The sequence below is a fragment of the Metopolophium dirhodum genome, chromosome 4, assembly GCF_019925205.1.
Source record: "Metopolophium dirhodum isolate CAU chromosome 4, ASM1992520v1, whole genome shotgun sequence".
NCBI lineage: Eukaryota > Metazoa > Arthropoda > Insecta > Hemiptera > Aphididae > Metopolophium > Metopolophium dirhodum.
The window spans coordinates 33,867,241-33,893,140 of NC_083563.1; the positions used below are offsets into that span (position 1 = coordinate 33,867,241).

Sequence of the window (25,900 nt, forward strand, 5' to 3'; positions counted from 1 at the left end):
ATTATTCGAATCAACAATAATAATTGTTACCAGAAAAAAACTAATTGATTTCAACGTAATTCCATAAAATAATATTATGTTTATATAAGAATTCAAGAAATTTTTAAAAAATTAACTACATACTAAAAACTAATTCCTGAAAATAATATAACAACGATTATTTTAATATTGTCAAAACCCTCAACACCGTGCTGGATTTTTATTCCACCCAGTATATTAGGAGTTTATTGATTAAACATAGATGGATAATATTTTTTATGTGAAATTCCAAAACAAATCACAAAATTAACGTAAAAGGTTAAACCCTGCTAATTAAATGATACGAAAATATTTTTTTATTTGCTTAAAATTAAATTGTGTTGATATATATTTTCATATAATCTACCCATTCTGCTATGCTGTCACTCAAAAGTAATTGTTTGCTTTATATTATGAAGGGAAAATATTTTTAACATGTTTATTTCATTAATTTTTACAACACGTAGCTAAAATAAATTATTTACAAACATAAATACATATCAAAACAATATTTTCATAACACTATGTTATAATTTATTTATTGATTTTTATTTTTGCATTATAACCACTCACATATAACCAAACCTAACCATTATAAAGCTGAAATTATATTAGTATTACTACGATGTAGGTATATGTATGTGTGCTACCTATAATATATTAACCTTGTTTGTCATGTAATAATTGTATTATACAGATAGTTAAAAAAATATGCATAAAAATTAAAAATAATACATAAATATATTTTAATAGGTAAACCACGGTGTAAATAATAATATGATATGTACAATGTTCCATCATCAACAATACCCAGTCAATACGTTATGAAAATATCAGACAAATTAACGTAACGTGTAACGACTAACGAGTATAATATATTATGTATAAAATTATAAAAATTGTGTGCATTGTAGACCTTAATAATATTCTATTCTTTTATTTTTTTTATTTCAAACTTACTTAATTATTCATATAATTTACCGACAGTCAACTTTTTTTTTCTTCTAATGATTAAAATCTTAGCCAGGTGTATTGTTTATTTCATCCCTAAATGTTTTAACCTGATTAGTTCTGTCTGTAGTTTGGCTAATGTAAAATTCATCGAATAATTATTCTCAGTTCAACGGTTCAAATTTATTGTTGCGTCTTTTTTTCCACTCCAATTAAGTACTCAACTAATTTCTCGGGCACAACAGTGGATTAAAGTATTTCTGTGTTTTTCGGAGGAGGGAGGTACCGAACTGTGTTTATTTTGCAATTAGACAACATTCGACTGTCGAGCAGGATTGTGTAGATGTAATCCAAAGACAAATATATTACGCCGGAGTTTACTGTAAAGGACTGGAAGGGGTAGGAGTGAGGGTGGTCTCCCATCATCTGCCGTCACCGGTTTTAATCCGTTCGACAAAGTCACTTCCCGTAAGTCCATACTGTTTTATACATCACTGTTTTTTTCACCATTTCTTAATTTTAAAAGTCCGTCATATTTATAAACCTGCTCCCCTGCTAGACTGCTGCAAGCGAGAATAACACGCAGTGAGGTAGATTCTATGTTCAAAAGACATAAATCAAATCCTTGTCCCATCACAAACCGGCCAAACCCATAGTCCCATAGTCCCATCAGCCGTCACCTCATTGTAACGCTCTAACACCCTACAGAACGAATGACTTATCGCGGTAATAGGATTTTGACAGGATCCTGGTACCTATAAAGTGAAAAATGAAAAGAATCAGAGTAGGTGTCTTTACACGGTTTTTCAACGCAAAGGTACCATCCATCGTGGTTATCTGTAATGACACAAAAAAATGAATATGTTTTTTTAACAAGCCAATTCTATTGGATTAAAATATATGTATAGGTGTGTCCACTTGGTGTGATCGTTTTTTCCACAAACTGGACATTGAGTTCATGCGATTAATACTACTGCACGTCCATAGAATTGTTTTTTTTTATACCTGCCATAAATTAAACAATACAAAAAATACTTCGAATAATGATTCATTATCCGTTTATATAAAATATATGCATTTAATAGATTAAATTTATGATCCATGAAATGTTTAAATAATGACTTAAATTTCAACAAGTCAATAACGCACTCGTATATCAAATTGATATATTGAAAGGTAGATTATTCAGTCAACATAAAGTTTGAATTTTTTTTCATCTATATTTTTATATTATTTCATCTATTATGTGGGCAATGGAAGGAATACATCATAAAGCTTACTACTGAATGAATCGAAACAAGTACCTGTGAAGAATGATATTATGATGACCAATTCCATGCATAGACAGACTTTAAATGTATATTTTTATAGTAAAATAAAAGTCAGTACGTGACCGAGACAGACCATCAACGAATAATGTAGGGATTGTAAAAATGCAATATCAACTTGAATCTATTGATAATAGATTTTAATCATCATATTAGAAAAATTCACAATACTGAAATTTGTATACCAACATATAATAAACCTATTATTATTCTATCATTCCAACATAGAAAAGATAAAATGTTTACTAAATTAAATTAAATAAAAATTATTTCAACAATATCAAAGATTTTTACATTATAATATGATGCTATAATATTTATTATATCGTTATAATTTACACATCATATAGTATCTATGAGTTTTTATACTTAATTTGATATAATAGAATAGAATTGAAAAAAACAAAAAAAAATATAAAATCGGAGATGTTTTATTTAATAATAATACAAAATACAGTTATAATTAACAATTACCATTATGTTTATACGACACCGTGTCACTGTTAACAACATTTCTTCTCTTTATATAATATAATGTTCAAATAGCAAAATCAAACAACATAAATTATATAATACACATATTCAGTAAATAATATATCCGTTTAGAGTATATTGAATTTTATAAAATAAATTGTTATATAATATATTATATTTTGATAGTTCGTTTTCAAAATATAATCAGATAGGAATTGATAAAGTAGAATTTGTCCTTTCATTGCGAATAAGTATTTTTAATTTAATATGTATATTACTTCCACGTGAACATCATTAAAAAAAAACTCTGAAAGTATGATACTAGAAATCAATGATACGCAAGATAATATTACGACTTCGTAAAAAGACAATAAAATATTGGAAATTGAATTAGGATTTTATACATAGTATATATTTAATAAAAGCAAATAAAATCAATATTTATAACGTATTTATTAACATTATTGATAACGAAATATTAATACAGAATATCCAAAGGTAACCAACCTTAGAATCGCCCGAGAACCAAACTAGGTAGGTACTAGGTAGGTAGGTATAGGAGTTAGGACACCACGATCATATCGCAGCATAGCACATAAAAGTAAGACATTGTTATTGTCGCTAAATTATTTTATAGGTAAAATTGATAACTGACAAATCAATGAATTCATCTGGTGTAGACTTAAATGATTTAATATTTATCGAAGCATATTATGTATAATAAACGGCCAAGAGCGAGTCGGACTCGTCCATAAAGGGTTCCGTAGCAGCAAGAAACATATATAATAAATAACTTTGATCGATGTTTTTTTATAATAGCATATTTTTTTAAATTAAGTTATTGATAAGTAAACATTATAATTAGGTACCTAAATGATGGGATTTAGATCTAACTAGGTATATGCGAGCCTAATATATATTCCAGTTTGACAAGAAATATTTCCAAAAACATTATCAATTTGTGTGCCTCCTCGCGTATTTGGACAAGGTGATAATAACGTCCTGTATTCAGCGTTCTGCATGAATGACAGTATACAATTGTCTTTTAAAAAATCTTCGTTGAAGTCTCCAAAAAGTAATGTTGGCATATTGTTGTTGCAATAAACATTTTTGCTAATGATTTGTTAACCGTGCAAAACGATTGCGACGATCCGTTGGCGTCCGTCGAAACAGCTGTAAAAGTTATTGTTTTTTTTCTATTTTTGTGTGAAAATCTTAATGTGGTTCACAGAATACATCTACTTACCAAGTTTCAACAGTATAGTTCTTATAGTTTCGGAAAAAAGTGGCTGTGACATACGGACGGACAGATAGACAGACAAACATGACGAATCCATAAGGGTTCCGTTTTTTGACATTTGGCCATGGAACTAATAAAGTAACTATAGAATAAAACGGGCGGGGCATCAGATAGTATGTATTTATATTAGATCGCTAACTCCAAGAAGAACGGTTGAGATCAGTCCTTTTCTTATTTTAATGCATTAGCAGAGAAAGTTTTCTGGAATGATTTATAATTTACAAATAATATATAGTTAAGCACGTATAAACTATAATATAATATTCAGGTAAAATGAATTATTCGACAATGATAAATATTATGATAATATTACCAGAAAAAATATTAAATTATAAATAAACTTACAATTAATCAGTTAGTAACACAGATAACATGCAACAGATTTCAGTAGGTAGTATTTTATAATAGGTTACTCACCAGACAAATTCTGTATAATAAATATAATTTTAATTAAAAAATATATTTTGATCTTTATTACTTGTCTTACTGCCTACTTGTGTATAAAGTTGTTTTAACATTTATTTAAATTGTATTTAGTGATGACAAGGATCAAGAACAATTGCGTCTTTGGTTTGAAAAGAATGAAAAAGCTTTAGTGGTAATGCAAGAAGCGTCGCAAGAATTATTAAGCAGAGGTTTGATTGTTGATCCTCAAATATTTCATTCAGCGGTTCAACATCAAACTTTACACGCTCTAGGTTAATTATATTTACACGTTTATTTATGAAAATAATAATAATCTTGATAAACATATTTCTTTAGACTTAGATAAAGATCACATGGTTGTGTTCAATAGAGAATTCACTGGACGGCACAATTATGAAAGTGGTATTGACGAGACGGTTTCGTCATTCAAACATTTCTTAAAGGACACTGTCTCATCAGATAATCTAATTGAATTAAGGTAAGTGCTCATAATTTTTCTGTGTAAATTTGATTAAACAAAAACAAATTACGATTACAGTGTGGAATGGAAACCAGGGGGTATCGATGGTGAACATCCCGAACATGATATGTATTTGACCATATTCCAAGAAGCAGTCATGTCAAAAATGCAAAGTATGATAAACACAAGCATTGAACAGAAACCTGAGTTGAATGCCAGGAACAAAACTATACAAGAAGTGCTCAAGGAAGCGATTGTGCACATAGTTCACTGCAAAGATATGATCAAACTAAATCCTCGGAATCCTCGTTTGGACGCAGTCGCCAAAATACGAAAAATGATGTCCACGACAACTAAACACGGCCCGATCATCATACGCGGAGGCCTGGGCTCCGGTAAAACATCAATAATCACCACCATCTATCAAGAATGTGAAAAATGGTTCGATAAGAAACCAGTGCGAATAGTGAGGTTTTCAGGTGTGACGCCAAGAGCTTCGTACAACCTGGAACTATTGAGAATCATATGCGAGCAGCTAACTTGTGTACTTCAGCCCACCGGGCTATGCGTACCTTTAGATGCCTCGTTCGACCCGCTGTACATCAGCGATTGGTTTCAGACGCTGTTAAAGCGATTCGAAGACGAATGCAGATCATCAACGTTGGTTTTGTTCATCGATGATTTGCATAGGTTAAACCCTTTGGACTCAGATGTCGTTGCGGGTCTGTCCTGGTTACCAACAGTACTGCCATTCAACGTACATATCATATGCACGACCTTGAACATTCCTGATGAATTGAAAATGACCCCAATGCAAAAAGACCGTTTTAGAAATTCTGAATTTTATGTGGAACTACCAGATGCCAATATAGGTAAGGTGGATCAAAATTAAAAACAAATATTGTAACATATACTGTTATATCTATTTTCTATAAATACATTAACTCCTGTTTTGTTTGGTTAATTTACATTTAATAATTGCATAGTTATTTGATTTATTAGAAATGTTTTGTATTTTTTTTAATTAAATATAAATGCTTACAAAAAATCAAGATTTAACGATAACCTTATCGTGAACATTTCAACCACCCATGTTTTTAATTACTGCTCCAAGAAGAGGGTTCCAAAAAAAATGATATTTTTTTTTTTTTATTGAACTTAAGCCTGGCGTAGCTGTTGTAGGGGTTATGAACTGTGGTAGGGGTAAGGTTGGTACGGTAGGTTAATTTTACGATTGTTTTAACGGTTGTTACGGTAGATAGCAAACACGTGTATGTGTGGCAAGGTTTTACTACTATGAACCCATCCGGGAGCTAGTAGCTGTGCCCGTTACTTACTCCCAGTCGCATTCCACGACTGGTAACAGCCAACGCGTCACGCCAAGCCACAATAAATGATTTTAAATAGAGTTAAATTGAACCATAATTTTTTTATAAAATATATAAATAATAATTATTATTGTTATTAATATTATTACTCTATCTTATATTATTTAGATTTACCTATACTGTTAGGAAAATATCTGATAAAAACAATTAAAATTAAAATTAATCTATAAATTATAGTATAGGGTGTTTCAAAAACATGGACGGAAATAATTTAGGGATAACCTTGTAAAAAAAGTTTTTTTTTTCAAAAATAATATTTAAGTCTTGTACCTATATTATAATATATTCTGATTTAAGCGTGAAATACAATATTGGACACATGCGCACTTTGGCTGCGGCAACAGCCCTGAATGGCACTGGCCCCGTACTTATAATGCGTTTTAATTACTATACATTAAGACGCAGTATGATTAACACAATACACCAAATCTCGTAAACCATTAAAAATCACAAATTAAAGGGATATAACGGATAAAAAATTCCACTCATTTCAATTCCATCCATAGTTAAACACCCTAAACTTAAAAAGTTTCAATTTTCCTATTACTCGAAAAAGTGTACAAAAAATTAACAAAAGAATAATATCAATATCGATTTTTTTCAGCTAATTACTCATACATTTCAAGCTAGCGTTTTTTTTTTTTTTAGAGACAATCAAGACAAATATTAACAATATGTTAGACAACTACGAACAAGCGTATGGTTTAAAAGCTGTTACTAGATTAGCTTCGTACATATCGGTATCCGAATTTGGTTTAACAGAAACCGAACTTCTTGAGTTGCTTATGCCAACAACTGGTGAATTTGGAACTCCTTTGAAGTTAGAAGATGGAAATTTTAACTTTTCTACGTTTTGTACTGCTAAAAAAACTATAAGTGAGAATAAAAATGTTTAGTTTATATTTAAAAAAATTTTTATATTATCAAATATCTATGAAATTTATTTCCCATATATATTTATAGTGCCTCTCTTATACGAAAAGTTCATGAGCGGCCGCATATTATTATGTTGGAGACATAAAATTACATTTGATGTAGTTAGTCAAAGGTATCTCACATCTAAGATACATAAAAGAACGTTGCATATGGAAATAGGTAACTTGTTTTTCAGTGAATTTGCCAAAGATGAATCGGAATCCAAAACTGATGGTTGTAAGTATACTCTAATTATTATAGTCGTTTAACTTGATACTACTTTTTGGTACTATATTATAAATTATTTATTCAAAAACTTTTGCGTAGTGAAACGTTACACGATATGATAGTGTGCGCCTTTGGTTAAAAGTATGAACCCGATGGTTTTAAACTGCATATAAATTGTTTCTTTATTTCTATAAAAGTTATTCTGTGTTACATACTATTGGGGAAGGTGACATTTCGTCGGACCTCGCCTATCTTGGAGGTCCGGTGACATGACCTCCATAAATATTAATTATTATTGCATTATAAAAGGATTATTTCACAAATATTTTAATACAATGATGAACGGAACAGGTAAGTTGAGTTAGGCCCGGTCAAATAAGTGGCGTCTAATCGCATCCTCCGTTCGGGTATAGCGTGGCCTAATCAGGCACTCGCGTTGGAGGACTTGATTTGTAGTATATTGTCCTGAAGAAAACAGTTTATATTTACTCCAGAATTTGGTCATCCAGTATCGTGTTCTTTGATTGAAGTGGTGTCCCAATGAAATCGTCCTCGTTTCCGGTCGTTGGTTGTCAGCGTGTTGAAGATATTTAATCACGACAGCCTTTTAAACGGTCGGAATCGCCAGGTTATCGCCTTATTTTTCACGGTGCTATTGATAGCTTGTCGAGTATCTGCGTCGGAATTCTGGCTTATACCATTACCCGACGCCAGATATAACGAGAGGTTACCACCTATATATAGCTCCGTGTAAAAATGAGGTATAGGCAACCCGTGGCGATTCTTCCACGCAGACTACTTGGTCTGGTGATACGGTTCCCCGGTGGCGTTGAGGTTCAGCTCTTGGGTGCCGTAGTTTGGATACCGTTGATTAGACCCATACGATCAACTGTGGCGATATTCGGGGATAGTTGCGAAGGAATCGTATGGGTCGACGATGTTTGTTCACTGATTCAGCTCTGGTATGCCGTGGTCTGGCGTCGTCGATTAGACCGTACGATCGATTGTGGCGATGCTCAAAATGAGTAGCGCACGGGATCGTACCGGTCCGTTCTGGTGGCTTGTTACTGGTTGCTGGCTCGGTAGATCGGCTTCAAATGTTCGTTTGGGTCTTCGTTGTTTAGTGAATCGTTGAATACTGTTGAAGAAATGGAAGTGAATTGCATGATTCTCCTATTGCTATTGCTAGTTTGGACGTCTATATTAGCCTGTTTCACATTTCAGGCGTTGGCCTACGATGTGTGGGAGAATTTGTTTGATATTAGTTTGGATAGAATTATTGGTTAGCCCAAATAAATGAGCGATTTTTAAACGTATTGGCGAAGTGTTGAGGACAGCGGCCTAAGTCTTAAATGTGCAGGTATTTTGAAGTTTTGTTTTTGAAGAATAAAATTCAGGATGATTCTCCTCTAAATTTTGCCAGTACAAGTACTTGTACCGACTAATACTTGACTAGTACCTGTACTGACTAGTTAACATATCGATTATTCGGTTGTACGCTGTGTTTATCGGGATGGATTTAGCGGTATCTCGGTCGTTTTTCGGGTTATGGCCATGGGAAGGGTACTGTTGTCTTCATCATGATCTCCTCTATCTATGACCGTACTTACAGTATTCGTTTGATGTAAGGAGAGGCCTGTAAGTCCTCCATAAGCCCATAATACGGTGTGTTGCGTTCATACTGTGCTGTGATTGGTTGTCATATGCTACGGGTTGTTGGCTATATTAAAAATTGTCCCGTTACAGTACCCATTCTATCGAGTATTGTAATGAATGTACTTATTATTACAGCGGTAAGTAAAGATGGAGAAACTGTTATACACAATGACATGACGTACAGTTTGAGACACGTCGAGGAATCATGGATTCATTTGCTCAAAGCTGGTAAATCAATACGATAGTGAATAATACGCTGATTTCATACCATAATTATTAAAATTAAAAATTATGCACACGAAAATGCACAGGTGACCACATCAGACTAAAAGAGCTGACATTGTGTAATTTCGACTTTTTACTGGCGGCGGTACGAACTATATCCGTCAGTTACCTTCGGTCTATCCTAGAGCACGCGCGATGTTATGTGTTGGACAGAGATGTCGAATTGGTTTACTACACAGTGAGGAAATCGAGTGACGTACTCACGAGGGATACTTTGCAACTCGGGGCACAAATCATTAGTTGGCTACGGCCCGTGGCAGGTAAGCGAATACGTGCATTTTGAATCAAACCAAAATATACTATAGATAATAACCACACTTCATATCGACATTATAGACAGTAGCAAACTAATGCACAGAATCATCAGATGTTCGGTATCGTGGTGCGATGGTTTCACAGATCCGTTATTGGTGCCACACACAAGTTGGCTACAACCACCTTTGCCTCTTCACATCAAATGTAATATTATTACATCGATACGAAAATTAAAAAATAAATCATACACTAACCTTGATATTAATATCGATGTGGTTTATTATTTAGGCGTCAACTGTGGTATACCGATCCGTCATATAGCTCCTACGCCTTCAGCGCAGCACGTGGTTGTCATACCCAAAGAAGGCGACGCCCAACTTTGGCACACGATGGGAAACGCGAGAGTGCAGACGTTCAAAGGACATCAGAAACCCATCAAGTGTTTGAACGTGAACAAAAACCCTCAGTTATTGGTCACTGGTTCTGAAGACCGTAGCGTTCTAGTCTGGGATCTAAACACATACGCTTTATTAGCGAAATACAAGTGAGCTATTGGTTTCCGTAAACTTGCCAGAGAAAAGTCATAGTTCGCTTTGAAAGTCTTCCAAAACTTGGTCCCAAGTTTTTTGGAATTGTGTTAATTTCATAAAAGCATTTTTTCAATACAGTTTTTTTGTATACAATTTACAAAGTTCCAACAAATGAACTTCAAAGATGTTGGATGGTTTCAAAAGACACAAAAGTGAATAACTGTTAACGTTTCTCTGGATGTTTATGAACATGAACTATTGGTTTTGTAGTAACCTAACTTATGCTTTTGGCTACCTAACTTATTTTCTTATGCACATACAATAATGTGGAAGTAATCTTTTGATTGTATTTATTTCTGATTACAGTGACCTAGAATCTCTTGTGTTAAGCCTTTGCGTGGCGACAATCAACGACGGTGGCAACAAAGAACTTGGCGTGGTTTTGGGTTGCGAAAATAGTAAAATACTTCTGTTCACGTTAAAAGGGAAAATGGTAAAAAAAATTGACTACCACAAAGCACCCGTAACGGCAGTTCAATTGACATCGCAAGACGTTCTCGTTACTGGTACGTATACACAACACGACGTATAGGTTAGATTAGGAATTATGATGGTAATTTTTTAAGTTCTCTGTTTTTGAGAATATTTAGTAAATTAGTTATATTTAGCTCAAATAATATCACATTTAACGTTTTTCTAGAAATAAATTTGACTTTTCAAGGATCTTAGTTAACGCGAAAAGTACAAAAATAGTTCACGGGTTTGATATAATTAAAGTTTAAACCCCATAGGTCTGCTCCTACCTTCATGTATAATGTATGTTTGTAATATAAATTTAATGTTTAAACACCCGGCAAACCAAAACAAAATTCGCTTTCCTCGGAGACCATAATTTCGACAGCACACGTCTAACCGTAACGGCGCGTTCGCAGGTTCGTCGGACTGCACAGTGTGCCTCTGGGAAATGGACACGCTCGATCTGCTCAACACCATCGCTCTGCCCGGACCCGTGGAAATGTTGGACATATCTGTCGACTCCATGTTCCTGTTGGTGCTATGCGAAGGAAACCAATTGTGGCTACACGCGCTGGCGACGGGCACGCTCATACACAACTTGAAAGGATACTGTTCCAAAGTCATGTCAATCGCGTTGGCTGAGGACTGTCAGCGGGCAGTGGTAGCCGGAGTTGACTCCAGGGTGTATATCTACGACATACACTCGGGAGACTTGGACCTTGTACCAATATCTACAGCACCACATCACAAAGAAGTAATCGCCGTGAAAATCACCAACAACGACGACTTTCTTGTCACGGCGGGTGAGCAACAATATTGAGTGTGTGTGTGTCTGTGTGTTTTGGGTGTTGGGATGGTGGGTAGGGAAAAGTGTTTTGATTTCTCGTCGTTCACGTCATATCGTTATTATAAGGTAATGGCAAGATCGCTTACTGGAATTTCCGGAAAATGGGTAGCGCACACACGATCAACAAACAATCGTCGCCGTTGTCCCGAAAGCCACACACCAGCGCCATCACCTGTTTGGACATATCGCGAGACGGCACAATGGCTGTCACAGGTATAATATTATATTGTAATAAGTTTAGGGTTCAAACTATTTTGCACATGTTAGGGTTTATCAAGCGTCAATGTTAGGTCTTTAAAGATATTCAATGTCTAAATACTTTATATATTGTTCTCTGGTACGTTAGAATCTAGAGCATGGGTCCATAATGTAGAATCTATCTCAGCTTGGTAATATAATAGCCATTTATTTATAACATCTAATGTATCTAATATTATTTTCCCCGAAATATTCAAGAAAAAATAGGTTTGTAGGCTTTTACGCCTTTTATGAGATGTTCCACTCACAATCTTATAATTTTAATGAACCAACAAATCTTATGCTTCGAGTTTGTAATGTCTTGATGATTTTAATCACTTTCACTTAGATAGTGACTCAAACCGTTTGTGTTTATGTTAAAATTTTGAATACACTGTTTACATAGATATAGCGGGTTTAAGATATAACCTTCATATTCAAAAATATTGATATTTTCATTATGTAAAATAATAGTTGTTATATTATTTATTTTTAAGTTAAATTGTTATTATAAGCAACTTTGTTACCCTTTAATCGTTAATAAACAAATTAATTAAATAAATAAATAATATTAAGTGCGATTTTAGTCAACTTTTAGCGCAACATAGTTCAAACTCTGATAATACCTATAACTATAACACGAAATTGTAAAATCGGCTTACTTGCGACTGTGTCTCATCCACACAGGTGGTCTGGATAGTCTGGTTAACGTCTGGCATCTCAACGTGGAGAGCTTAGAAAATGTCTATCAACTGAACAACAACGAGCTACACTCCACTATGCACGGCCACACGGCTGCTATAACATGTCTAGCCATAGCTTCCAACGGACTTTTTGCCGTTTCTGGTTCAGAGGACAAACTTGTGTTGGTCTGGGGCCTAACGGTGGGCAATGCCGTTTTCACGTTCAGCGTAAGTACACCTTAAAATATAAGGTTAGGTTATAATATAAGGCTTATATTATATTACTTGGCGATGTCTGTAGCAACATCTTAGTCGATATCCGCGTCTTTGAATTTTCATTTCTCATACAAATGACTGTTGTTTGACCAACCTACAGGGCCACCAGTCAGCCATCACCGCCGTGGAGGTGACCTCAGACAGTGAGAAAGTCGTGTCCAGCGACAAGGCAGGCGTCATAGCGGTCTGGCTATCAGACAATGGGACGCTACTCAACTCGGTGATATGCCCGGCGACCAATTTGTCAGTGACCAACAACATGAAATACCTGGTCAGCGGTGACGGCCATTTTTCGTAAGTCAAAACTCGATAGACATTGTTTCTCTCAAATCTGGAAAACTGAACAGAATTGAAAACTATCGGAATCATAACTGTTATTATCTTACTACTGATGCCAAAATTGGAAATGTTGGTATTGAAGAGTTTTTGCTTATTATAACAGGTTATTTTTGATTTTAGGAAACCATATTACTTCAAAAAAAATGTTTTCACTGCAGTCAATTCCCGACTATTCTTATTAATATTATTTAATGACAATTTATATTTATATCAATATCTAAATCACTTGCAATACATTTCAGAACTATGTTTTATTTTACTAATTAACTGTATAACCGTATGTATAAGTATACTAATAAATGCATTTTCAAAATAAATTATAGTAAATTAGGTTTTTGCTTTAGAAAAATTGTACAAAATTAAATTTGCATTCATATTATGTACCCAATTTAATTTATTTTTCAACTCTTAATAAAGTCGATTCAGAAATCTTAATCTTTTCATTTTTGCGAATTAAAACCTAACAAGTCATTAAGATCAAGTCACTTTACCACTGCAATATATATTACACGATGGTTTTACACAGGTTACACATCTGGCCGTTGTCCGTCAAGAACGAGGGAGGCCCTTGGACGGAAAAATGGCCGGTCAGTCATACGGAAGAGATAACATGTTTTGTGATAACATACGACTCGTTGCAAATAATCACCGGGTCCAAAGACATGTCGTTAAAAGTGTGGCAAATCAATGGCGGTAAACTGTCACAGGTACGTGTACTACCGAGATGGATATCAATATACCATCTACCAACCAGCCCCTCACGCCCTCACTGGGTGCCAACCCCACTATTGTGGGTATTGGAATAGTTTTTTTTTGTCTGGTCAAGTATAGGGAAAATGTAGGTAATTAAAGTCGATTATCTGATCGTCAACCTGTCTTGTTCAATTATAATAATCGAATTGGTCGTCATTTAAAAATCAAAAGTAAATAAATGTTTTAAATTATCTAAAAAGTATCAACACTTTCATTAGTTTTCATCAAAACCATTCATCCCATCCCCCCGTCTACCCACTCGCCTCCACCTCCAGTGAACATAACGACATATAATACATAATCTTATCCACACGCCACAGGTGTTGGTCGGACACGAAGACCAAGTGACGTGTGTGGCCGTGGCCATCAGTGACAAGTCGATCGTCGTGTCCGGTTCATGGGACGCTAACCTCATCATATGGGACATACACACTGGCGACGACAGACATCTGCTGACCGGTCATCTAGGCCACGTGACGTGTGTCAAGCTGAGCGGTGACGGTTCGGTGGCCCTGTCTGGGTCCGACGACAAGCGCATAATCGTGTGGGACACGAAACGCGGCGTCCCGCTCACGTCGCTGCAACTGCACCTCCCCATTTTGGGCCTGTCTATGTCCACGGACGTGACCCGGGTCGCGGTACATCTGTACGAGAGCCAGTATTTGCCCATCACACAGTTGATGAACACTCCCGCGCAGTACGTTAAGGTGCCGGTGTTCATCAACCGAGGTATGATCACTATATTGTAGTAATATAAATAAATGGGACGATCCGTTTTAATTAGCCACACTGGTATTATATTTTGTCAATTTTTGAGTTTTTTGAAACTGGGGTATTCTATGGTGCTCATAAGCCCCTACCTCACAGTATTCTATCACGCTACTGTGACGCGCATACAGTAAAAAATTGTTTTGATTGTTATATAGTATACATACTACATTATAGGTACACAATGTTTCGCTGTCACGGAAAAAAACGTCAATAAAATATTAGATAGGTACAAATAAAACAAGGTCACCTTCGTCATTTTAGACGCATCGATTAATGAGCATAATAACTTATATTAGGCACGTGTAACGGTGAACATCCAAAACATTATAAACACTAAAATTATTTAACTTAATAAAACTGGAAACTCTCGATAAATAATATAATAAACTCGGCACTCGCGTTGCGTGGCCCGTAGCCCGTACACGCGTGTCGTTTTATTACATTTTCAAACGACGAAAAAGTCACTCTTGATTTACCGAGATTTATACAAAAACGCAACGACGTACAACTATTATAACAACCTAAAACGAATACAATATTATAATATTGTATTACAGCTTAAAAGCGAATTAAATTTAAGACATTTTTATTTTATTATAATCGTATTCACGGATCGTTTTAATGGCTGTCCCGTGTTTAGTAACAATGTGATTTTTTTCCCCCGTAAAATTACATCACGTTCGAGTACACAATGAAATTTGTGCATACAAAACCACGTTTGAGTACACAATGCATAAAACCGTCCAATTATTTTATGGTACTACGTTTCATTTTTTTTCTTTCTCCCGCGATAACAACCCCTATCTTTTGAACTTTGTCATATCATTTTAAATGGCTGTGCAGTCTGCACTCTACAATCGTTGTAGTACACACAGGTATTTCGAGACATTTTTCCCCATTCGCCACACTAGCTACTGCCGCTCAGTAAATTTCCCTACAAACAATCCATCGATATTGTTTATATGCGTATAATACTGCTCGATGATTAGAATTGTAGAAACTAAAATCTGTAATATTAAAACCGGACCTTGTGAAAATTGATAAACGTAGCTGAAAAATCGCCCTTCTTCCCCACCAATGAAACTATTTAATACAATTATATTTTTAAGAAACATAGAAATCGAAACTTGTATTTTTAGACGATAGATTTTTGGGTTGTTACAAGTTTTCAGTTTTTAATAAATCTTATTTAAAAACTGAGGGAATTAGTTTCTGCTGTATAGATTTCAAGTGAACCATCATCCAGTAAATCATTGTAATATTTTAAATACCTAATAATTTTTTTTTTATTAGATTTGAATTCAATGATAAATCCATTTTGTATAAAAAAAAAACTATTCTGACACTCATCGCTATAAAATCATAATTTGAATGATTCCCATATAATTATAACCAATAATAAAATAGATGAAATAGAAATATAGACGTATTTTACTCTACTATCAGAATAAATACAAATAATTCGACATAGGTATTGTAAGTTATAAAACAATGTATAAACGATGTATCAATAGAAAAATAAATTTTGTTAGTTTTTAAATTTTGTACTCGTGAGCATCAAACTCTACTGAGTATTGAATAAATAAAATTGATACACCTCAAATGTATATTTCAACGAACGGAAACCTATAAAATAATTGTTGTTCCAGGTCCGGGTACAATATTATGAAAAGACCTACTAGTTACTTCCCACCTATACCCACTAATATTATTTTAGTCATACTTATAATAGTTATGATAATGTATTGATGTTTTTCTCATGCCAATATCGTAGAACACAGATCGCTAGCCGCCAAGAAGCCCATGAGGAGGATGTTGATCAAAGAATACTCGTTGGACTCGTACACGTGGCAACGAAAGTACGCGCACTTGACCTCGTCGATAACACGGGCAGCCGTCGACGAAAAGCTCCGCCGGTTTTCCGTTTCGGCCAGCATGGAAGAAATATCGAAACAGGCCAATAATAACGAGAACATGGGATCACAGGTACGTACACACACAAACAATAACACCCGCGGGTTCAGTATATTATTCTACTATCTACATACACTTTTGGTGTTTGGATGTTTTGAACGATAGATTTACCTACTGAAAATAGGGGGGTGCCAAGGGGGCCATTGCCCCACCTGGGAGTTTTTAACTGCATGTACTTTAATATCGCTGTAACTAATATTAGATTATAGATCATTTTTATCTTGCCCCGGGTGGGATTTTATCCTGCGGGCGCACTCGACTGAAATACTGACCAAACCACTCGTGTTTACAGAATCTGGGTCCCGAGCAAGCCGCTTTGGCGCAATCACAACACTTTGACCAATTGATCGCCGAATGGAACAACAAACGGTCGCCTTCCAAATCAACGAGCCGACCGAACGTGGTAAGTTCCTACCAACATCTTACCTAATTTAAGCAAAAGGTAGGTTCTCGTGACTGGTATATATATATATATATTCGACAAGTACCTATAACCAGAAAATATTACAATTTTATAAAACGATTTTCCAACGGAACCACTACAGTGGCTTAGATAATTTTTCTAACCGTGATGTCGTGTGTTCATAATATTGTATTACGTGATTATCGTTATTATTACGTACCTATAATGGATACATAAGTAGACGGTATACGCGAATAAAAGAAAATAAGTAAAATCACTATTTTTCAGATAACAAAATTAATTTTTAATTTCTGCATTCACTGTAATGTGGCTTTTTGACTATCTAAATATCATCATCATCATCATCAATACATATTATAAAATGAAGTCGCTTTTTTTGCTTGGAAAACTTCGAAATCACTTGACCAATTTGGCTGATTCTTTTTTTGTTGTGTTCGTAATTGTCAGTGCATGGTTTAATGCAGTGTTGGGAATAGATAACTAAAAAATTATCTAGATAAGATAAGATAATTTTAACAAAATATTATCTAGATAAAAATAAAGATAACATAAATGTAATTTATCTAGATAAAGATAACAATACATTTATCTATATAAATATCTAGATAAATATCATTTTTTTACTCCTATTTTTATTGTTTTTTTAGTATTTTTGTAATATTAGATTTCTATCAATATAATGACATAATATTTATAATGACAACGAATTGAGTCTTTGAAATACAGTTCTACGAAGTTAATTTTAATTTATTTTTAAAATGGATGGGTAAATAAACCTATACCTAATTAATTTTAATATGATTATTATGGCTATTTTTTTTGTAGTAGAGAACGATGTATAGGGCAAGCCCGCATGCAGGTTCTCGTATTACCATAATATTGTCGTTGTCAATAATAAGTAATAACAAGAAATATACCTATTCTTCTAATTTTATATATAGAGATTTATATTATATTAGAATTTTAGTAACATTGGTTTAATAATTGTGTAGGGGCACTATAATATTTATCTAGATAAGCCCATTTTTTATCTAAGCTAAACATTAGATAAATCGTAACATAATTATCTAGATACTTTAAAAGATAATTTATTTCAAAAAATCTTATCTAGATAATTCCCAACACTGTTTATATGAAAGAAAATTTTAGGAAAATACCCTGGAAAAGTAAGAAATCAGGATGGTAAAAATACAATAGTGACGCCATTTGTCCTGCAAAATATAAACTTAATAATAATATATTTTTATTTTTATAAGGTTGCTATCGGTTACAAAAAATAAAATGGTTATTATGATAGAATATAATTTATACGACCGTTATTTTACATTTGGGACTCATTTGGTTTTAACATTTATTTTCACACATTGCCTACCAAGGTGGCTGAGTTGCACTTATAGCTAATCATCGGTAGTATCCTACTTGATTTGCTGTAGCACATTGTCCGCAATCCGACGTAGTCCGGTAGTCGGATTGCCTACCGGCTACCAGGATAGCTGAGTTGCACTTACCGCGGCGAGCTAGTAGTTTTATAAAATAAGAATCAAACAATAATATTATTACTGTTTTGGTGATATAGAACAAAAGCTATGACACAGAACGTTGTATTCTACAAGACAGAGTAACAAATAATAATCAAAAATAGTAGAAAATATGCATTTATGCATTTATATTCCCTTTTACCCACGCACCATCCTACTCCACGTACAAGAGTTGAGATTTACCGTGATCTTGTGGTAATTTTGTTTCGCTCTGTAATCATTGGAAAATGCGTGATATCAACAAGTCAAGCTCGCCGCCATCGTGTCATAGATAATATATTATCTATGCATCATGTGTGGTTGTGTAACGATGATAAACCTATATGTAACCTATAGATTCTTAGATTCTGTGATGTAATACGTCATCACCGGACATTATATTAGAATACGTCACCGAAGGCGATTGCTGTATTTTTACTGAACAGTTCAAATAATAGGTACTATATTGATATCTATAATCTATATATATATAAATGAATGTATGTGTCTGTCTGTGTGTCCATAGAGAAAGTCCATAGATAATTTCCATGGTAATGTCCATGATAATATACATAGATAGTGGCCATCGGTTACCATGGGTTTTGAAGCTATTATAATAATAATTATTGGTTGCTGGGCAACGAATTGCACGGGATCATTATTGGTTGCCGGGCAACGAAGTGCACGGGATCATTTGGTACAGAGATAGGTTAGATCTCTGGGCAGAGGATAGGCTAATTTAAATAGAGAGAGGACCAACCCCAGGAGGTGCTCAAACAGGTATTTGGAGATTTTCGATGGAAATTTTGTTTATAAATGGTGGCCGTGGGTTTCAAAGTATTATTAAAATAGCTATTTTAATAATACTTATTGGTTGCCATTGTTTTAAAAAAGTTGTTATGGTAACCGTTATATTATACAATAAAACATAATTTATTATTCATATACCTAGGGTTGGCATTTTTAGTGGGCGACGAAGTGCACGGGATCACTAGTACTAAATATAAATATTAAAAAATGCGTGTTTCAAGTACGCGTGGATGAACTGAAACTTTTTTACAGAGGTTATGAAAAAAATAGATTATCACCCGTTACGGTCCATCATATTATTAGGTTTGTATTGGAAAAGTAAAAAAAGGTGGACAAGTGGGCACCGCTCTGCAGCTGTATAGGTACAGTATTATTGTCAAGCATTTCATTGTAATAGATAGGTTATATTTGAATTCAATGATAAATCATTGCATACAAAAAATAATATTCTGAGCGGATACGTTGTGACATCCTAGTATACTTGTATTAATAATCAAATTAAAAATTAAAACAAAAAATTAATAAAAATAAAAAATACTACATAGCTGTAAATACCTACTAACTTTTTTTCTTTTACAAAGGTAGAAAAACTTGTTGGGAATCCTCTATTAAAATGTCGTAGTCAGCTATGAAAAGAACATTTTTTACGAATCTCTAACTGAAAAATAATTAACAGTTAGAAAAATTTCTCATGGGTATAAATATCACAAAAAGAGTCAAAATATTTTAAAAGTTTGGACAATTTTATACCATATATGAAAAATTCTAATACAAATACATATTTGGTAAACATTTGACATTTTAAGTGTCTGTGGTTATTAGTTTTTGAATGACAATAAAATATCAAAAATCGATAAATAGGAATTCGATAAAGTTTTTATTGATAGTAATTTTAACTACATTTACAAAATGAGAAAAATTACTCAAAACTATAAAACTAAGCTTAAAAGGATTCAAAATATTTTGAAAATGTTACCATATTATATGGAAAATTACATTTTAAATATTTGGTAAAAATGAAAAATATCTACGGTTATTAATTTTTGAGTTGGACCAAAAAATGAAATCTTTTTTTCAAAAATTGGTTTTGAGTAAAAATTACAATTTTTTCACTTTTTTTTGTTTTTTTTCGAACGCTTTATAAACTACTGGGAATTTTCAATTTGGACCTCTCAAAAATAACTATATTCACCTTTCTACCAGAAAAGATGCTGGTATCCAAATATTAGGTATTAGGTACCTATCTACCCCAAATGTTGATGACAGACAAAAAAAACACTCACACACACAATAATTACTGTAAACACAATACGTTGATCGCTACGCTCAGAATCGACTGTTATTATACAAAGTTAAGACAAAGATTATTATTTATTACCATAGAAACCATAGTGTTGAAATGACCGACCGTGTCGGGCGATAAGCTTTTTGTTTCGTACCTATACCATCTGTAAAGAAGTTTCACTTCAGTATTAATGTACATTAGGATGGGGCTTTTAGGCTTAGAAACTACTCAACTAATTGGCACCAAATTTCGCACTCACATTCCTATTGAGACTATAGGGGAGTTTTTATAGCTTTGTTTTTAAGCCCATATAGGTTGCTATAACATAAGGTTACTATAGTGTAGATCACGTATGAAAATTGAGAATTTTTTTCAAAAACATAAGGTTACCATTAATTGTTACAGACGAAAAATTGATATAGACATTTTAACCACCACGACCTGATACAGTTTATTATTTTTAGATTCTCAGCGGAGCGAGGTAGCTAGTGGTTTTACAATGGTGTTTATTTTATTTATTATTTTATCCTGTATGCAAAATTTCTACCATAAGGAGTGCTTCGATTTCAACATAGAGTATCTTACCTTTTATCAAATTGGATCAAGGTGGTACTTTAGAGAGGTCATTTTTAGATTTTCTCAATTGTTATTTAATATGCCACGGGAAAAACCATCGACAAAAAACCGCTAAAAACGGGATTTTAATTTCTAACGCTTTGTTTATCACCATAGAACCGAATAAAAAATAATAAATAATATTAATTAACTTACATGGCTATAATAAATAATAACAATATAAAATATCCAGACTGGCAAACGGTCTCCGCTCAGAATCGTTTTTCTTATGCAATGATATTATATCATTGAATTCAAGTTTAACACAATCCAATATACATTGACCCACTCGTAACCTAATGTACAGCAGAGCGACATCCACTCACTCGCTTTTTTTAAATGTATTGTTTGCTATTAAATTGTGTACCTACGACCTACCGACATCTGCATAGGTAGACCTATAGTCTCAAAAACTATTGAACCGATTTTGACAAAAATGTTAGATTTTTCTTGGAGATATCAGGAAAATATATATATAGTAGTTTGAATCACGTTAAAAAATATACTCACTTTTATATTCAATCCATTTTGATCGAATTAGTTCACAAAGCTATGAACACCGATGCCGATTTACCTGTAAACTCAGGTAGGTAGGTCACCGTACACCATATAAAACGAAGATCTACTGATATAATATTATATAGCGCTGTATTTTCTATGACTGTTCTTTTTTTCCCGGGCGAAGTCGGATACAGCTAGTATTGTATTAGTATAAATGCTATTGTAGTATTATCATCAATAATGTATTTGTGACATACCTAATTATACATTCAAATCATAATATGAGAAACAAAAACATATAATTTTATTTTGCATAAAATGCGTATACCTACCTAATTAATATTTCAGCGCTTATTACGGAGTATAAAATTCCTGACGCTGATGATAAACATAATTTCCTGTATCTCTAATGATTGAAAAGTTATTATGTTGGAATAAGTTTTTTTTGAACAAGTTGTTTAATCTCAATTATTTGGCTGTATTTGGGTCCATCATGAAGTATGAAAAATATAATAATAATATGTTATTATCACAAGAGAATAAAATTGACTACATATGTTAGAATATGTTACATATGTTACTTACCCATGTTAGAAACATTTAAATTTAAAATTGTTAATTTTTAATGGGTTGCTTAGACTTACGTTGTGTTTTATTAAACTATAGGAAAATGGAAAAAATTATTTTATACTTATTTTATACTAAGTTGAATTTTATACTTCGTTGAACTTAATGATATAACAAAATAACTCGTTGATATAGTATGTATATGATAATAATAATTGTAAAACACGTTACACTGTTACTGTTGTCAAGTCAACCTTAAAAATATTTAAATAACTATAATTGTCCACTCTAATTGTAATGGCGTGGTTATTATCTGGTTCTAAATTATTGTATACACGTAGATGGACAGATGGTAGTTGCGTATTATAATAATTAAATAATATATACGTCTTGCCTAATATAATATTATGGTACCCAACCCCCTGGTGAACAATTATTATTATCTTCCTAGCCCGCCGATACAGCCTTTGCAACATATACAGCAAGTTGTTTGCGATAATAATAATTGTTATTGTTTATAATCAATTGTACATAATAGCAAATTACTGGTACCACAAAATAATACACGGAGGTTACCTGCAGCTGTATATAATTTGCCAGCATAAGTTTCAAGTCTACGTCCCTCCCATCACCCGCAAGAGTAAATTACTAAGGTAAACGCGTACGAAACCTTTTGACCTTTTCATTTCGTACAATAGTACAGGGTTATACACTTATGCGCTCGTTTTCCCATCGGTCATGTACATTTATGTCAGTAGGATTGTAGGTAAAAATTATTTCTTTTCTATTTTACACCACAACAGGAAAACTACATACAAAATATGTTGTGATACATTTTTCGAGACATTCAAATCTATTTTAATTTCATATTTTTCTAATGATGTTCTTTTACGTTGAACTCGACAAGTTAATACCATAATAATTATTAGGTATAATAGATATATTTGCACACTTTTTTTTTGTTTTTCAAGTTTTCTAATAATTTGAACATTGACTGCTGAAATCGTTAGATGTTCTTTTTGGACCTGTAACATTACACACTACACAGTTATCTTGAATGAGGATCTTTTGACTTATCAATATAACATCGCGAACCGTCAGAATAGTATAGCCTATATAGGTATCTATTATTTTTTGTGAAGCGTAGTGTTTTTGCACTCATAAAACTAAGTTCACTCGCCCTGCAAATGACTACGACGTGTTTGTAAAAAATATATGTAATAATTATATAGACGCGTAGCAAGATCGTACAATAAATATTTATCATCAATAAATATTAAATTATAATATTATGAAAAATCTAGGTTTTCGTTATTATTTGAAATTCAAAGGTAAGAAATAGGAATGCGTTTGGGGCCCCAGTTCAATTAAAATTAATTTGCCTTGTTAATATTTTCATTGCCTTGGTTTACGAGCATTTATATTGTACGTTTGTAAGTATTGTGTATTAGATTTTTATATGATTTCAATACTCTCTCTAAGCCGTAAATTGTTCACATAGATATATAAACTGCAAGATTATGTTTAATTTGAACTTACGGTGGTACATACAGCGAAGCTATAAAATAATATCATGCATTCGAGCGCGTTATTTATTATTGGATGACTTAAAGAATTTAAAAATTCTTTAAAATTTGGAAATTATTTCGTTTGACTTTTTCTTGCATACATGTTTAAAATAATCATGCGCATAAATATATATACACAGGTATAAGCACAAACGATTTTTCAAACTCAACGATCTAAATTTTTTTTCAGTTTTTATCGAAACAGAACTCGAGATCGAGCAGACAGCATTCGGCCGACGAAGAGAGTCATGGCAGCGACGGTCAGTATAATAATATAATATACTATTATATTATAGCATACCCGTATATAATAATCAATATATAATCTCTACTAAAAAATATTATTTTACATATATAATAATATACAAGCGCTATAACAAGAAATATATGTATAAAGATTATAATGATTCTATATATCATGTAAAGCCATATCGGATGATTTACTAGACATGCTTAAGAGTCAAGGCTCAACACATGTTTTCCGTTTCAATATTTTTTTCACTTAGATTCTCATAGCATAGTGCTATAGTGATTAAGTGGGAGGGGGGGGGGGGGTTAAATGTGCCGACTTAAGGTTGATGTAAATACTAGACTGGGGCCAGTTGCCCCCCCCCCCCCCAAATGATGCCACTGCATATAGGTACGTGATACGTAAGTTCCTACTTAAAAAAAATACGGACATAATAATAAATATTATGTAAGTTTCTGCACAACAACATTCTCGTGTATAAATTCCTACATAGGTAAATACTAAATAATAAAAACTCAAAATACCTATGTAAGTTCCTTTATTACTATAATGTAATCTATAGATAAAAACTATTTACAGATAACATTTATGTAATTATGAATAGATACCTATTATACAACAGATAATTATAATACATTTTATGGGGTTTCCTGATGCGAAAGCTTTAACACTTCACATACATAATATTAGTTATTAGTTACCTATTACATATCTATACAGTCATAATATTATATTTTATATAGTACCTATACAAAAAGTACCTAATACATTTTGTTTTACGGATTTTATATTATCAGAATTTATAATTAGGTATTTGTGAGTCTTACAATTTTTAATAGTGAACAGATAACTTACGTAGGTATCTGGATGTTATATCTCCGTGTAGGTAGTAAGAGTTAACAACATAATATGTAGCAACTTACTTAGGTACTCACCAAACCTTATGTAGTTAGTTGTGACAATTCGAATTGGACGTGACGTGATTTTTCGATAATATTCGACCCCTTTTGCGAACGTCGTCAAGTACGGTGTACCTACGTGGGGACCTACCGTCCTGTCATCACCGTCAATGAAAATATGCTTCACCGGAACTCAATTTTATTTTATTTTGGGAGTCAAGTTTGGTTTTGTTTTTCTTGATACATAAATTGTGCATACATTTTCAATCAAAACCGTTTTAAAAGAGACGGTAAGATGTAATAAAATCAAAGAGCGTCCATACCTAGGTACTCTATTAGTCTTCAAGTTTACAAGACACTTGCTTGTCTGGCACGTGTAATATTCGAACAAATATCCATTTAAAATACATGATTATAGTGTTCGTCATACCTACACAATACACGTAACTAAGTAGGTATTCCATATAGGAAGTTTTTGTTTTGTTCTCTAAACACTGAGCAAAACGTATAATGTTTTTCGTTGTATTCGGTCATGAATTTACCTACCTGCCTAAATAATGTACCTACCCTACTTATGAGTTATACAGTACAATACACCTATTTATAATATTATATAGGAAGAGGTAATAGGTATTACGTGGGTATATCTATCGAAGTAGTCCTAAAGTAGATAGGTAGGTATCTATATGACTGTATGGCTATATGGCTCTAATATTCGAATACCTACCTCAATACAATAGGTATAGCATAATATAGATATTAGTAAAAGCTCCGCTAGTTTAAAAATGAAAGTGGATTGACTACTCATAAAATTTAAAGCTAACATTATTATCTTAAGTGTTATATAGGTTACA

The 25,900-nt window shown here is 33.1% G+C and overlaps 1 protein-coding gene across 1 annotated transcript in view; it reads left to right on the forward strand.

Annotated features, from left to right (window-relative positions):
• Positions 1-25,900, forward strand: part of LOC132943207 (protein qui-1) — a 217,584-nt gene that overhangs the window by 189,817 nt on the left and 1,867 nt on the right. Inside the window, exons 6-24 of the mRNA XM_061012083.1 lie at positions 4,609-4,769; positions 4,834-4,975; positions 5,036-5,829; positions 6,994-7,221; positions 7,309-7,497; positions 9,280-9,372; positions 9,456-9,689; positions 9,766-9,888; positions 9,973-10,228; positions 10,581-10,780; positions 11,147-11,533; positions 11,644-11,790; positions 12,502-12,725; positions 12,874-13,067; positions 13,639-13,819; positions 14,186-14,594; positions 16,411-16,622; positions 16,903-17,013; positions 24,088-24,157. Of these exons, the coding sequence (XP_060868066.1) occupies positions 4,609-4,769; positions 4,834-4,975; positions 5,036-5,829; positions 6,994-7,221; positions 7,309-7,497; positions 9,280-9,372; positions 9,456-9,689; positions 9,766-9,888; positions 9,973-10,228; positions 10,581-10,780; positions 11,147-11,533; positions 11,644-11,790; positions 12,502-12,725; positions 12,874-13,067; positions 13,639-13,819; positions 14,186-14,594; positions 16,411-16,622; positions 16,903-17,013; positions 24,088-24,157 (4,355 nt within the window). The remainder of the gene's footprint in view (positions 1-4,608; positions 4,770-4,833; positions 4,976-5,035; positions 5,830-6,993; positions 7,222-7,308; positions 7,498-9,279; positions 9,373-9,455; positions 9,690-9,765; positions 9,889-9,972; positions 10,229-10,580; positions 10,781-11,146; positions 11,534-11,643; positions 11,791-12,501; positions 12,726-12,873; positions 13,068-13,638; positions 13,820-14,185; positions 14,595-16,410; positions 16,623-16,902; positions 17,014-24,087; positions 24,158-25,900) is intronic.